Genomic DNA, 16,653 nt, shown 5'->3' on the forward strand with positions numbered 1-16,653 from the left:
TACAACGACTTGCGTTGGGGGGCGTTGGATAGTGGAATAGCTTAATTTTCTATTCCAACTCCAGTCCCCGTGGATAGTAGGGAAGGTGTTGGATAGAAAATTAAGCTATTCCCTATCCTACAGCGCCCTTCAGCGCAAGTCTTTGTAATGACTTGCGTTGTAATGGTTGCGTTGTAATGGTAGTGCGGGGTAAAAGTTGCGTTGTAAAGGATGTTCCCCCTGCTTGCAACATAGGCACCCTTGCACCATTGTGCAAGGGTGGCTGCATTGGCGCTTGGCAGCGGCTAGTGCACCAGCACAGAAATAGAGCAAGAATGTGCCATAATTTCGTAGATATGGTGCATTCCTTCCCTTTCCATTTGATGCAGTGGAGCAATTTTGCTTACTGCATTGCGCTGTGTCAAATGTACCATTTGCACAGTAAAATACCCCAATATGAACGGATATTGCTTTGACATGAGTAAAGGATAAGGTTAGTGTAATTTATATTGCAATCTGAATGACCTTTAAGCAGTGCCAAAATGTTGGCAATTAAGGGAACTGAGCAGTAGGGACATGATTTGTTTTCTCCCGGATCACACAGTTTATTAAACTTGAAATCCTGATTCTTTTTTTTTTTTTTTTTTTTTTTTTTTTAAAGATTTTTTAACCCATTTTTACAATGTACACCAATATAGCACATAAGACAATCCGTATACGGAGAGAAAAGAAGCGTAATAAACAAAAAGAAGGAGAAAAAACAATGCAGAGCAACCTCATAAAATATTAAGCGAAAAAAGAACCAAAAGTAATACAAATAATCATATTCATATGTGTTTTGATATTATCTACATACCATAATACAACTTGGTGCAAACCTATCGTAACCATTATTTTCTGGCTTCTTACCCATTTCTACTCGCTCCCGCCATGAGTCTTACTCTGCTTCCAGCGAGTTAGTGGTTGCCAAATTCTTTCCCCCATCACTCTCGCCCTCCTACCCTTTCTTTCATAAATAGCTTTTTCCAGATTGTAAGTAGAAATCATCCTTGCTATCCAGAGTTCAAAAGTGGGGGGAGCCTTGTCAAGCCATGCTCTCGCGATTCCAATTCGATACACCGCCGTTACCATAAACATAAATTCTATGTGGTACTCCTCTGTTTCGCCCGCGATTCCTAAGATTATAATATCATCTGTCAGTTTTCGTGTGATTCCCAACGAGTTTGCCAAGAAGTTCTCAATTGCCCCTTTTAATGAATGTAGTTGTGGACATTGGGCAAACATGTGGACAATATCCGCCTCTGATGAGTTGCATTGTGGGCATGTGATTCCATTGCCCCCCCCCCATTGTGCAATTCTTGCTGGCGTGTGGTATAAAGAGTATATTGTTTTGTAGTGCTGCGATTGTAGTGTTGCAGAAGATAAAACTGTATGGCCTAACTTCAAAGATGTCTGTAAGTCCTCCATGGAGGCACCCACCTTTTCCACCCATTTCGTGGCAAACTTATCTATATCGTCGGTTTTTAATGTATACAATTCGGCATAAAGCTGTCTAATTGTGCATCTATCCGCCTTCTCTATGTACTCCATAATCCTACTGAATTCGAACCCTATTGGTCCTCCTCTTTTATCTGCTAGATAACTTCTTAGCTGTAAGTATTTAAAAAAATTGTTCCCTCTTATGTCATATTTCCTCCGTAAGTCCTGAAATTGTCTAATTGTCCCCTCCATGTCCATAAGATCTCCTATCTTTCTAATCCCCTTGTTATCCCATTCCTTCATAATTGAATCGCTGAATATTTCCCCTGGTAATGAATGATTGTTATATAGTCGTGTGTAATGATTATATCGGCCGAACCCCAGCTTCTTTGCCACCCCTCTCCAAACTTTATAAGCCGCTTGTAAAGTCTTAAACTTAGTGTGTTTAAAATAGTTATAATCCACTGTTTTCAGCAGGCCATTCTCGGCTTCATCCCCAATAAGTGCTCTATATACATTTGTATCCTGTTCCTCAATACTCCCACCACCTAACAACCCTTGTGCGTATTGCAATGTTGCTGCCCAATAGTAAAGTCTAAAATCCGGGGCTCCCCAACCTCCCTTCTCCCTTGGGAGAACCATGTACCGATACGCTCTTCTCGTCTTCCCTTGGGCCCAGATTAGCCTATTAAGTATTACTTCCAGTTTCCGGAACCATGATTGTTCAAAAAATAATGGGATTGCTCTGAAAATGTATAAGAATTTTGGGAAGGTAATCATCTTAATGACGTTTATTCTCCCCATTAGCGTCAGGTGTAGGTTGTGAATCCTTTCGGTGTTCCTTTTAACTTTATCTAGTAATGGGGTCATATTATTTTCTACTAATTTATCTAGGTCAGTGGTCACCTTTATCCCTAGATATGTAGCTACGGGAACAATTCTATTGTCTTGGTGTATTGTGTATTTATTTTGAACGATCTGGGTTTTGCCTTTATTAATTGAATATCCTGCAATCGTTCCAAATTTCCAAGCCTCCTGCTCTATTTCAACTAACGCCCTCCCTGGTTTTGGTGTTATAATGGCCACGTCGTCTGCATAAGCGAATAGTTTATACTCCCTCCCGTGCAGTATCACTGGGTGGATAATCCTATTAGCCTCAAGTTTTCTAAGCAGGGGATCTAGATATAAAGCAAACAGCAGCGGCGACGCTGGGCAGCCCTGCCTGGTCCCTCGTTTGATCTGAACTTCCTTTGTATAGTTTCTATTTATTCTTATCCTGGCTATTGGGTTTTCATAGAGAGCCTGGATTGCCTTAATGTATCCCTCGCCTATCCCGAACCATTTCATAACCCTCCATAAATAGTCCCACGAGACCCTGTCGAAGGCCTTTTCAGCATCGAGAAATATGGCTGCGACAGGATCTCGCAATACCTCAACTGCATCCAGAATAGTTATCATCTGCCTAGTATGTTGGGTCGTGCCTTTTCCAGGAATGAAGCCATGCTGTGAAGTACTAACTAATCCTTCAATGATTTTACTAAGTCTTTGAGCTAATGATTTTGAGAAGATTTTTGTGTCTGCATTTAGGAGTGTAATTGGTCTATAGGACCCTGGCTCCATCGGAGGCTTGTCTTTTTTAAGAATCACTATTATGTCTGCGCCTGCCCATGACCGTGGTATCGAACTCCCGTCCTGTGCCTGTCTAAGGGTTTCTAACATGTCCCCCCCCAGTTGCTCCCAAAAGATTTTATAAAATTCTGCCGGGATCTGATCTGGTCCTGTGGCTTTCCCCCCCGGTAAATAACTTACGGCCTCCCTTATCTCCTGTAGTGTTAGTGGTAGATCTAATTCTTCCTTAGCTGTAGTGTCTAATATATCATGCTGTATTCCCGCCAAATAATCTGTAATTTCTCCATCCACGTTTCCTATGCTTGAATCGTATAGGTTGCCATAATAGCTTCTAAAAACCTCCTGTATCTCCTCTGGAGTGGTAACCACGTTGCCTAGCCTATCTTTAATTTCTTTTATATCCCCTGCTGATAAATTTTGTCGGGTGCGTATTGCTAATAAGTGTCCCACCCTTTCATTGAACTCATAGCACTTTTCCCTCTTTGCTAGATAGTTCCCTGCCGCCTTCTGGGCCAGGCTTGTCCCTGCCTCTGCTTTATTTATTTCTATTTCTAGAAGTTTTTCCTCCAGTGGGTCTCGCTTGTGGATTGCTGTAATTAGTCTTTCTTCTAGGACCTCCAGTTCCCTCATCCTTTCCTCTGTCTTAATCCTCTCTTTCTTAGTTCTTTGCAGTGTATAGCTTAATGTTTCTCCCCTGATTCCAGCTTTAAATGCGTCCCAAATCATATTAGTAGTAGCTGTATTCCTATTCTCAGCCCAATATTGGGGTATCCATTCCTGCATATGTCTTATATAACCTGGGTCGCTCAATAATCCTCTCTCAAATGTCCAAGTGCTATTTTTACTCACACTCTTATTGATCATTGGTATACTCAGCACTAGTGGATTGTGGTCCGAGACCACTCTGGGGAGTTTTATTAATTTAGCATCTTTTATAATCGATCTAGAAATAAAAAAGTAGTCTAGTCTGGCTACCATCTTATGCGGGGCTGAATAAAATGTACTCCCCGTCCCTATTGGGTTATTTTCCGCCCAGACGTCAACTAATGCATTATGCCTCGCCATATAGTGTATGGCCTTGCACGTTTTTTTCTTTCTAACATTATACCCTCCCCTGTTCAGCAAGCTCATCCCATTTAGTCCATTAATGTTAAAATCTCCACAGCATATTATTGGTGCCGCCCACAATGCCAGTTCTCCATCCAACATTTCAAAGATATCTGGTTCATCATCGTTTGAGGCATAAACTGACACTATTGTGTAACACCTCCCCTGTACATCCACCTCCACAATTACCCATCTTCCCTCTTGATCTTCTTTTTTCCTTTTAAGTTTTGCGACCCCTTTTTTAGCTAATATTACCACTCCTCTTGTCTTTGTCTCTTGCTTTGAATAGGCAAGGATATCAAACCCCATTTGTCCCAGCAAGAGGATTTCTTTTCCTGCAATATGTGTTTCCTGTAAGCATATTATCTCTGATCTAAGCGATCTCAGCAAAGCAGCGACTTTTTGTCTTTTATCCGCATTGTTCAACCCGCATACGTTCATGGAAATCACCCTTAACGCCATTTATAAATCACAAAAATATCCCTACTACAATGACATACTCTTCTACAGTGACATACTCTTTTAGTACTTGCCAACCAATTGTTTACTGGTACTTTTTCCTCTCAAGTACATTCTTTTCTCCCTTTTCTCGCTATTTGTGCTCTTATCCTACAACTTACAACCTCCCTTTTACCCACCCTCCCTCCCAGCACCCCACCCTCAGGACTCCCGCCCCCCCCCCTCACCCCTTCCACAGGCAGGTAGGTCACACATGACCTATATGTGGCTGCTGTGTGCTGTAGAGTCGCTTCCCTCTCCCTCCCAATTTTCATATCTTGCCTTCATCGCCCCGCACCCTGTGTTGCAACCCTGTCTTAGCACTGCCACTTAAAACTTTATCTATTTCCCCCTCTTCCCTTATTTTTCTCTGTCAGCTCTGTTAAGTATTCCCCGGCCTTTACCTCCGAGAAAAACATCCTCACATAACCCCCCACGATGGTCTTCAATTTTGCAGGAAACATTAAGTAAGCCTCTGCTCCTTGCTGTTGGAAAGGTGTTATCATCTGCCTAAGTCGCCACCGTCTCTCTACCGTTACGTGGCAAAAATCGGGGCGAGCAAAGAAAGTTACTCCCTGAGCTGTTTTCTTGGCATCTGGTCTGGCTTTTTCCATTATTTCTTGCCTTGCCAAATAATTGCCGCAGAAGACCAGCATAGCCCTAGGCTTGTTATCCTGTCTATCATCTTTCCTCTTTTTGTTAACCAGCGGGAACCTATGCGCTCGTTGTACGTTGCTCGTTCCCATTGCCATGGTACTTCAGGGAAGGCCTCTTTCAGCAATTTAATGACGAAACCCCTGGGATCCTGCCCCTCCACCCCTTCCTCCAGTCCAAGAAGTCTCACATTACTCCGTCTTTGCCGATTCTCAAAATCTTCAATTTTCCATTGCAGGTCCTCTGCCACTTTAGTCTGTTCCATTTTAAATGCTTGCCAGTCAGTAATCTCGTCCTCGACTCTGCTAGTCCGTTCCTCAACAAGTCCCACTCTTTCTTCCACTTCCTCGTATTTTTTATTCATTTTCCTAATTGAGGTTTGAATTTTCTTAGTGTCATGCCTGGCTCTTCTGCTCTCTGCTCTTGCCTCAGCCTGCATTTGTTTAAGAGTACCAAACAACATGTCCATCGTGACATTTTGTGAGATTTCCGGGACCCCGCCTCCTGCTGCCCCACTTCCCCCTATTGAGGTTTCTTGAAAGGCGCTTGCAGTTCCTGAATAGTCCCACAGCAGGTTTTTATTTGCTTTATCAGGGGAACCCCCACGCTTCACGGTGTGTTTCCTTTTTTTTTTTGTATTTCTCTCCCCGCTCTCTTCAGTTTCAGAGCTAATTTCTGTTGTGGATTTACCTATAGATTTGCCCGCATCATCACTCGAAGTAGTGTCTGAGCCTTCATTCACCGAGAAGAATTTATCCCCCTCTCTCTCTCTCGACTCAACACTTGCCAGGCTTCCCCACATAGCACAATTACTCTGTCCCAGCTTACTGGACCATTCTTCTTCAACTTGTATCAGTGCGTCTAGCATCCTTTCATTGTTGAGGTTCCTTACCTCCTCTGACTCTGCTACTGACGCCGGCGCCTGGCCCTCCTGTTTGTTTGAGCTACAGTCAGTCTCCTTGAGCTCCAGTGCTGTTCCCGCAGACGCGCAGCCATCGCCTGCATTCGCTCGTTGCTTGGTTACCGTGGCGTCCATGAAGTCGGCGTCCGGCTCCCTCGCGTCTCCTCCAGCAATCGCCTGGATATCGCCCATCTCCCTCGCTTCTCCGCTACCGGCCATGGGAGTGCCGTCTGGCTTTCTCCCTTCTCTGCTAGCATTCGCGGGGCACTCACTGAGGCTGCGCTCCCTGGTTGCCTGGATACTGAGCCGCTGGCGTCCGCGAGGACGGCACCCGTCTCCCTCATTCCTCCGGTGGCGTTCTCGCTGCCGGATACTTGCTCCTCCGCTGGCTTCGCCCCTGATGCACTCCCTGCTGGCTTCGCACAAAAGGATTCCGGCAAGGTAGGCTGCCTGAAAGTTGCTTCTTTGCCCTCTTTTGCCACCATAATCCTGTTTCTTTGCTCGAGTGCGTCTTTATTTAGCCCGGCAGCAGCAGTCTGTGTCTCGTCCCTCATAGTCATGGATCTGACTCCAATCTTCTTGTCTTTCTCGGCTTTTTCAATTTTGCGTTGCAGGGTTTTCTGGACCAAGGTAGAGTTTAAGGCCGGTGCAGGCGTCCCTCGTTTGCCGGGACAGGGTGTTTTGGGGATCGCGCCTGTGCCCTGTAGCTTAGTAACACTACCGGCCATGGACGCTACTTTCTCCTTGTTTTTGTCCTTCTCAATCTTCTCTCTCTTCCCTTTCTGGGACATCACGCTGACAATCTCTTCCCAGTACCTTCGTGTAGTTATAAGCGCTGTTCTGGCTGTTAGCAGGACGCTTTCTCTAAGATTTCTTTTTAAGCACCTCTGTTCGCTGCTCACCGCCCTGCTAAACCACCAGAGCAGTCTCATGTCCAGTGCCTCGAACTCCTCCGGGCATCAACCATACCGTCCTGGTCGGGAGAGGGAGTAGATGCGACTATTCGCTACGGATGTATGACGTTATAACGCATACTTTTACTCCGCAGACCATTACAACGCGACTTTTACACCGCATACCGTTACAACGCATAGCGCCTTGGGGCGCTGGATAGTGGTAAGTATAATTTACTATTCTAACTCCAGTCCCCGTGGACCCTAGGGAAGGTGTTGGATAGTAAATTATACTTATTCCCTATCCTAGAGCGCCCCTCAGCGCAATGCGTTGTAATGGTATGCGGAGTAAAAGTCGCGTTGTAATGGTAGTGCGGAGTAAAAAATGCGTTGTAACAGGTGTATACCATTCGCTACACCACACTGGCGGCCATCTTGCCCCCCACATCTTCCACTTGAAATCCTGATTCTGATGCATGCAGCTTTGCAACTAGCCTCCATCTCCTCTCAAGTAAAGCTTCCAGAGAATCACTAATGCAACCCACAGGCATTAACAGTCTGTATAACAGTTGCAAGCCCTTTGAATACTAACATATTTATATATAGAAATGGTGAATCTGCATTGCTTTTATGTTAAAGCACTCTGTTTGTTATTCAAATCCTGTCAAACACACAACTGTTCCAGAATTGCACATTTTCAATACGTCTACAAAACACATCACTGTTTTTCAGCAGCAAATGTTAATTTGCTCCATTTTTAATGTATCTGATATTTGAATAGCACAAACAGCAGCACTGCACCGGTTCAAATGCAAGCATTAAGTCAAGAAATGATGGGAGAGTAGCCAGGTGTTGTTACTGCATTGTAATGTAGTGCTATACAAATCGGTGTGTCTTCAACTGTTGTGTAAATTCGAGCTGGGTTGGGGAAGTCCTGATTGATATGAGGATGTTGTTCTAGATCCCTGGTGCATAGCTAGAAATTGCCAGCTGCCTATAATTTTCTTTTACATTTCTTAGGGCCGTATTACGACTTTGGTGGTCCTCCAGCTGTGCTGCAACCACGCCGTCTTCTGGAGGACCGCCAAAGCCATGGTGCGCCAGCTGGCCAGATTTCAAGTATAATTTAGGTCAGCCGCATGGTGTTGCGGCAGTCTCACGGCAATGGGCTGTTAGGCTCATCGGAGAGCCATAAAATGCAGCCTAACACCATGACAGCACCTGCAGCATGTTCCTGCATGGTATGGCACGAATGCCACACTGTACAGAAACAAGGGTACAATTTCATGGGGCACAACCTGTCCTCCTCCATGCACACACCCCCAGGTACAGATAGGGAATGGGGCCCTGTTAGGGCATCCTTAGTTGCCTCTCTGCCACCCTTTTCATGTTGGGCTCACTGCCATGAAAAAGGTGCTGAAAAGGCATCTCATATTATGTGTGGCATTGCCAGGAGCATCACCACCAGCATGTTCATGCCGGTTGCAGACCACCGGCCCAGCAGAATCTTAGATCCCGGCGGAGCCAGTGGTCTTGTGGCGGTCGAACCACCACTTTCTGAATACTGCGGGCAGGCCCGCAGTGTGGAGGTGGTCAGACTGCCACCACCAATATGGCAGTCCTATGGACTGCCGTACTCATAATAAGAGCCGCAGTCTCCAGCTGATAGTTTCCTAGTTGTGGCTTTCCAAGCCATAATAGGTGGTAAACTTCCTTGCAAAATAAGCAAAGGAACTGGCCAGGATATTTTTTTTTTGTTGTATGTTCTTATATAGCGCTCGAATCACCCGGAGGCATCTCGGCGCTTGCCTTGGGAACCCGTCCTGGTTTTTCCCTGTGAGATAGCCCCTACAGGGCATCCCCAAGGTGAAAGCCAGGCATCCCGCCGCAGGGGGGCCGTTGTGGAGATTAAGCAAGCTTAATGCCCAGAGTTGCAGAGTGTGAACCCCATGATTAGGGCAGGCACCGAAGCGAGAATTATCGAGTCCGTGGACATTTGAGCTCAAGACCCTGCCGTGTCGGGAATTGAACCCTGGTCCCGGGTCTGACCTCTGCTTCAGGGTATGCCTGCTCTAACCAGTGAGCCACACTTCTCCACATTGCAAATGAAGCAACTGTTTTTGATGATGTTGTAGGTGGGCAAGGGGAGCTACTAGGGTTCCATCAGGATAGGGGTGATGGAATCATATTTATTCAAGCACTGGAAAAGGAATGCTCTGTCAAGCATGATGCCTTAAATGTGCATCGTGGAGCCCATGGAGTAGGGTGTTACCATCATCTGGATGCAAGACTATGATGGCTTGATCAGAAGCCCAGAAGTTGCTTTCTGGATGAAAATGTTTCATGTTCTTTAGAAGAGAGAGGTGGTACAAGGCCATCTTTGTTTTTTGGCACTGTGTTGCTTGACTGTGATATTGGTGTCCAGGGTGTATCTAAGACGCCTGGCATTTGGTTAAAGTTTGGGTTTGAAGCCATTGAGGTTCATGTCTTTGAGTTAGGTTTGCACTGTGGCAGTCAAGCTGCTTGTCATTGAGTCAGGTTTGTACTGTATCTTGCATGCTGTTCTTGACAAAAAACAGGAATTTTACCCTGGTGGGGTTGAGCTGCAGGAAAGCACTGGACACATAGGCCGGGATGAGATATGAGCTGTGTTTGAAACATTAGATTTATGGAGTGGAGGAGACATGCAAGTAGACCTTTGTATCATAGGCATGTTGGTGTATTATAATGCCATTATTTGTAAGTAGATCCCAGAAGGCTCCATGCAGAGGTTGAGGATGACATGGGACAGTATGGAACCTTTGGTGACTCTGCAGGTGATGGGCATCTTTTAGGACCTGGAGGTGCCCATGTGAATGACTCGGCATCAGTTGAAAAGGTAGGAGAATCAGTGAAGGGCATTGCCTGAACATCTTTTTCAAGACTCCGGGCTATGTTTGCCTGTGTAGAAGGCAGCAGAGAGGACCAACAAAGGCAATAGGTAGTGGTTTTCTTCATCTGTGAGAATAGGGACATCATCAATGATGTGTAAGGTAGAGGTATCCATGTTGCAGCATGATCTGAAGTCAGATTAGTAGTCATTCAGAAGATGGTTTACATTTAATTGGTTAGGAAGTGTGTCATGATAATGAGTAATATCTATTACCTGAAAAACAGGCATGTGGTGAAGGTCAATTAAAGTTCTTAAATCTTTACTTAACATTAATATTTATTCATGAAGTAAAGCACTTTGCTTGGTGGATATTATCCCCTATAAGCAAGATGTTTTGGTATTAATAATAGCACCTAATTTCTCAAGAACCAACGCAATTTTTTTTTTTCATGAGAGTGGACCTCCGGATAAAAGCTAAAAAATACCTTAACTAACCTATTGTAATCATTCAGTTAGAATGATGTCCATCAGTTCTCATAGATGTACGACTGACAGATTCCTTTTCACTTCTTTAATAGCTGAACTTTTGTCCCTCCCCTTCCTGCTCTCTTCCTCCCCCCACCACTGCCCACCAGATAGCTTTGCTGACCTTGACCTTTTCTCTGCAGTATGGCTTCTACCTAGAGCACTTCAAATAAGCACACTGCTGGGAAGGGAAGTAACATCATGCGCTGCCTGTGGTGAACAAAAGACGTATAGAGTCTGTGAATGTCGAAGGTGTACACTGACGGGAAAAGGGAGGAGGGGCTGAAAAGTTGGAAAGGGTCAAAGTGTTCATTCTAAGACTTAGGGCTAGGGGCACCAGAGGCCATGTCCTAATTGACCTGCCCAATTCTTGTGTTTATGATTCTAATATTTAAAACAACATTGGTGTTTAAACTTTGTACGAGGGAATTCGCCTATCTATGAAACAAGAAGACTGATGTTTTCAGTGGGTAATAGGGATGTGCCTGAGTAGTACACATGTCAAACAAGGCTGACATATGGATAACATTGCCTCTTAGAAGCTTCAGTGTTTCTTAATGCAAAAGTAGCTCTGTCCATCTCTGGACTTATGAAACGCAGCACTAGCATTAACCTGTACTGGGACAGAAGGAGACTATCTTGAGGGTAATCAGCCACCTTCCTCACAAATCAAAGCCTTTGAAAGCCTTGTATGGCTGGTAACACTTGGATATAATGTGATGCATATCATGCAAGTAGACCTTCCCTAGACATATAGGCCTTTCGTTGTTACCTTTAGTTTGGAGAAGTGGAAGAGGTTTGCATAAGTCAACTCAATTCTCTTTCATAAAGGTCAACCAAGGTATGGTTTCAACGGTGTATGATTTTGCTCCTTGCCCTTCACAACAAAGGGTCACTGTTGTGTCACTTTTCCCATGTTGAAAATTGCGCAAAAGTGGAGCAAGGGGATTGTAAATCTGCCCCTAAATATTTAATCTGCCTCTACCCTTGAAATGTTGGTTGTCTGTGTTGATGATTGGATCTCTGAGTTAAGCCTGAATAATCCATAAAAGAGTATTGCTTTGTTGACTTTTCCTTTAAATTGGGTCACTTATGTCTGTCTCTCTCTTCCTCATTACAGGACTCCACAGAATGGAGCAAGAATGAGAGGAGCAAGGCAGGGAGAAAAGCATGAACTGGAGGTTCGTTGAGGTCATCTCCTTCCTGTTTATATGGGACCATATCACAGTACAGCCCGCCCACCAGGAAGCCACAACTGTTGAGCAACATGTCTCCAAGGAATTTGATTGGCTTATTTCAGACAGAGGACCCTTCCATCATTCACGGAGCTACCTATCCTTTGTGGAAAGACACCGTCAAGGATTTACAACCCGATATAAGATATACAGGTATGGCTACTCTGAAGCGCTGCTCTAAGAAATGGAAAATTCCAGACGGGCCACATTTGGTAGACTGACTACGAGAGAGTGATAGAACAGAGGAGTACTTGGGCCCATAACAGATTGTATAAATGAGTAAGCAACTGGAAAAAAAAACAATAATCAAATAAGTGAATAAGAGAGTAAAAAAACAAATGTTACCAACTGAGATAGTTCATTTTCATAGTGACTGAAACCTTGATTAGGAGAATAACCGAATATGCAACAAAGAAATAAATGAGTTGGCGAAGATTGAATGTGCTTAAAAAAGAATGACTTCCTATTCGCATTGCAGAGTGAGTGAACATTTTGGACAATTCAAATGTGACCACATTAATGAACTAGTCAATTATTAAGTGAGCAAGGTATGTAATGACGGAATAAACTTAAGAAGGAACACCTGCATATGAGAGTATGTCAAAAATAGCAAAGTGATTGATTTAGTGAACGAAGTACTAGCAGACTGAATTAATATGAGCATGATCGGGCTTGGACTGGGACAAAAAAGTGCAGTGGCGGCTGGCACAGGTAAGAGCGGTGCGGCTGGGTGACGGGGTATAGTCGACAGATGACAGTGTAGGTAAAATTAATTTAAAAATAAATAAAACGACTTACCTTGCGCTCGCCGCAGTGCCCACTCGACGATGTGGCATGCGCAAATTGAGTGGTTTATTTATTTTTTGTTTAATTTTACTTACCCCTACATCTGTTGACTTTCTGCCCACCTTGCCCCACTGATTTTACCTGTGCTGGCGGTCATTGAAAAAGAGGCCAGAGCACCAAAATAAAAGTGGCTCTCATTAGCGAACCGGATGGTAATATCACTAAATCGACTGTAAAAAAACAGCTCTCAGGCACTTATTTTTGGGACAACAATAACAAACAAGTAGGTGGAGGGTCCTAGGGAATATTTAACGACCACACAATTACTACCCCCTAAATATGATATGTACTACATAAAGAATAACTGTGGGTCTATAATGAGTCTATGTGTGTCTAGATGACTTAATGTGTACTCTAAGTGTGTTAGTAGAGCACACAACAGGATATCGCACTATATGGGAAGATATCCATCAGTTACTCATCCTTTGCCGCCCTTGCATCATTTGAAACACTTCCCAAAGTGAAGAATATTTGTTGTTGCCACCTCACTTTGATGTAAATGGGAGTGGCTAGTACTCTGGGGTCATGGGCACGAAAAACGTGTGTTAGTAACTGAAAGCAGTGCATGAAAAGAATGTGGGAACAAAAAAGTGCTCTATTAAAATTGGAGAGTGAGCGCAAAAAATACTTTATTCTGGTGCCGTTCACTTCCAACGTTAAAAGCAATTCAGTGCAGGGGATGCCCCAGTACGTAAGTCATCACGACACAGACTCAGAATCAAGAGGAACGTGATCCTCCTCACCTGGCAACAGCTCAGGAAGATAGTGCACCGCTCTGGCCGTCGGTACACCTTGCCGCCATCTGTGCTGCATGGGGAGCACAGATGGCTGCAAGGTGTACCGACGGCTAGAGCGGTGCACTATCTTCCTGAGCTGTTGCCAGGTGAGGAGGAGCACGTTCCTCTTGATTCTGAGTCTGTGTCGTGATGACTTACGTACTGGGACATCCCCTGCACACTTAGGAGGACTTCCAGGATTGATCAGGTGATTTCTGTATCAATATTGTTGTATTTCTCTTTCAAGCAGTAGCAAAATATTTAGGTCCTGATGAAGCGGTAGATACCTTGTGGGTCTTTAAATAAATGCAGAAACATGTCGACCAATACATCGGGTCAGTAGTTATTTGTTGAACCTACTGACTTTTTGCGCTGAATTGCTTTTAACATTGGAAGTGAACGGCACCAGAATAAAGTATTTTTTGCGCTCACTCTCCAATTTTAATAGAGCACTTTTTTGTTCCCACATTCTTTTCATGCACTGCTTTCAGTTACTAACACAAGTTTTTTGTGCCCATGACCCCAGAGTACTAGCCACTCCCATTTACATCAAAGTGAGGTGGCAACAACAAATATTCTTCACTTTGGGAAGTGTTTCAAATGATGCAAGGGCGGCAAAGGAAGAGTAACTGATGGATATCTTCCCATATAGTGCGATATCCTGTTGTGTGCTCTACTAACACACTTAGAGTACACATTAAGTCATCTAGTCACTTATTTTTGGCAACCAGCGCTTATATTTAATCATTAGACTTCAACCCAAATGGTATTGGTATTTAGCACGTCTGACATTCGATAGCACCAGCCACAGACTTCTAAGCAAAACTTTGGGTACCAGCAATTCTTCTTTTACATGCAGTCAATGGGGCAATATTTTTGTAATCAATATTTGAACACTTTTTTAAAACAATATTTAGACCATGACATTCATGTGTGAAATCCAGGTCACACAATCCTTTCTCAAGGCATTGTCCCTGCCCACAGACATGCTTATCTCTTTAAGTCCCACCTACACATGTGGTTGAGTATGGAGGTTTGGCTTCAACCACACCTACTGATTAGGCATTTTACTTGGGCTTTTGGTCCAGATGGAGAATATGGTCTTCGCATAGGAAAGTGAAAGCGTGCACAAATTAGGGAATTCTGTTTTCAGGACCATGGATGACGAACAGACTGCCAGAATTCCTCTTCATCCTTACATGAAATAAATCAGCGGATCTATGACATAATATCTAAACCACAAGTATCGACCTACAGAAATATCGAGTCCTAAATATAAATGATATAAATATTGTCTCCATATATTTATAATGGTCGGTACAACAATATTATCGGGGGGAAACTATTGTTCTACACTAATATCGTAAACATTTATACAAAAATATTGTTTTTCAATATATGTAAATTTCAAAATAGTCAATATTTAATATTTTAACATGTAACATTAATATAATATATATTAAATATGTTTAAATAATATTTAAAACAATATATAAATATATATTTATATATATAATCACACACATATATGTGATTTTGTTTATGTACACATTTGTGATGCAAAACTGTTATTAAAAATCTTCATGTAAATTTAGATAATTTTGTACTATTTTTTTATTTTACTAATATAACACGTATATAAACATATGCAAAATAAATTAAAAAATAAACTGGTAAAACGTTTAACAACTGCCAAATTAATGATACATAAAATGTTTAAAAAACAATTGAACAATTTCCAAATTTTATTTTTTACATAATTAATACTAAACAAATGCTATACATTTATTTCATTATATTCCCACAGTATACCCCCACATACCTAGCAGCCCACAATTAAAATATAATTGAAATAAAAAAGTATAACACAATTAACATATTAAGTAATAAACAACATAATGAATAATACATGAATAATTCATTGTAAATTAATTGTGACTTAAAAAAGTATAGCACCATTAATTAAATAGTGAATAACACATGAACAATTAATTAATAATTAATTATGACTTAAATAACTTCCCACCCTATCCACCTAAAAACACAACCCACACCTAATATATATCATAAGAAATATATTTATTTAAAAAGATAATATTTACACAATTTATATAATTAATTATCAATTAAATATTTAATAAATGAATACACTATTAATTATTACTTAATTAACTTCCCACCTAATATGTCTACAAACCCAACAACCCACACCTAAAATATAACTGAAAAAGATTAATTACACAATTAAATAATTAATATTGACTCAAATAACTTCCCACCCTATCCACCTAAAAACACAACCCACACCTAATGTATATCATAAGAAATATATTTATTTAAAAAGATAATATTTACACAATTTATATAATTAATTATCAATTAAATATTTAATAAATGAATACACTATTAATTATTACTTAATTAACTTCCCACCTAATATGTCTACAAACCCAACAACCCACACCTAAAATATAACTGAAAAAGATTAATTACACAATTAAATAATTAATATTAATTTAAAAATGTATTAATAATGAATTATACATAATTAGATTCCCACCTTGTACCCCTACAAACCGCTTAACATGCTACAACACTATGCATTACTATTACCAATTAACAATTACATTTCAATTATAAATAACATACAATTATAAACTATATTCAAAAACATTAACAACAATTATACAAACAATATATAACATATACAATTAAGATATAATTGAATACACATAAAGATAATAAAAAACGATATTTTTAACTATAATTAAAAACGATATTAACAACTCAGATATTTTTTAAAACAATATTACTTACCTTAAAAAAAAGTCTTTTTGTCAACGATATTTCTACATCACAATATTTATGTGTCACAATATTAAACGCTCGATATTAATGTAGCTCTATATTACTGACTCAATATTTTGTCCAAATACCCTCCCCAGAACGCTCTGTGGGTTTCATACTTTTTTGCTGTTTTGCTTTACCAAAATGCTCCACAACCCACATGTTTTGGCATTTTGACCTAACTGAAAATGAATGAAACATTCGTTCCACCCATGCTAATAGGCAGGAAAAAATGGAAGGTTGTAAACTTCATCTGGATTAGGGTTGTCAACAGAAGTTACATTTAATCCTTGTCAATGATTAATAGTCTATTATAGCCATTTACAGGCTTTCGTCTCATCGCATCCTGATGCACAGGCATGGCCTACTCTGTACCCTACACATCATTTGGGTTTGGCTTTTGTGTCTATGT

At 41.7% G+C, this 16,653-nt stretch overlaps 1 protein-coding gene across 1 annotated transcript in view; it reads left to right on the forward strand.

The window, feature by feature from the left end:
* BRINP1 (BMP/retinoic acid inducible neural specific 1) overlaps positions 1–16,653 on the forward strand; it is a 413,405-nt gene that overhangs the window by 118,324 nt on the left and 278,428 nt on the right. The window contains exon 2 of the mRNA XM_078641975.1: positions 11,658–11,925. Coding sequence (XP_078498101.1) covers positions 11,708–11,925 — 218 coding nt within the window. The 5' untranslated portion in view covers positions 11,658–11,707. The remainder of the gene's footprint in view (positions 1–11,657; positions 11,926–16,653) is intronic.

Source organism: Lissotriton helveticus, chromosome 5_1, assembly GCF_964261635.1.
Source record: "Lissotriton helveticus chromosome 5_1, aLisHel1.1, whole genome shotgun sequence".
Lineage (NCBI taxonomy): Eukaryota > Metazoa > Chordata > Amphibia > Caudata > Salamandridae > Lissotriton > Lissotriton helveticus.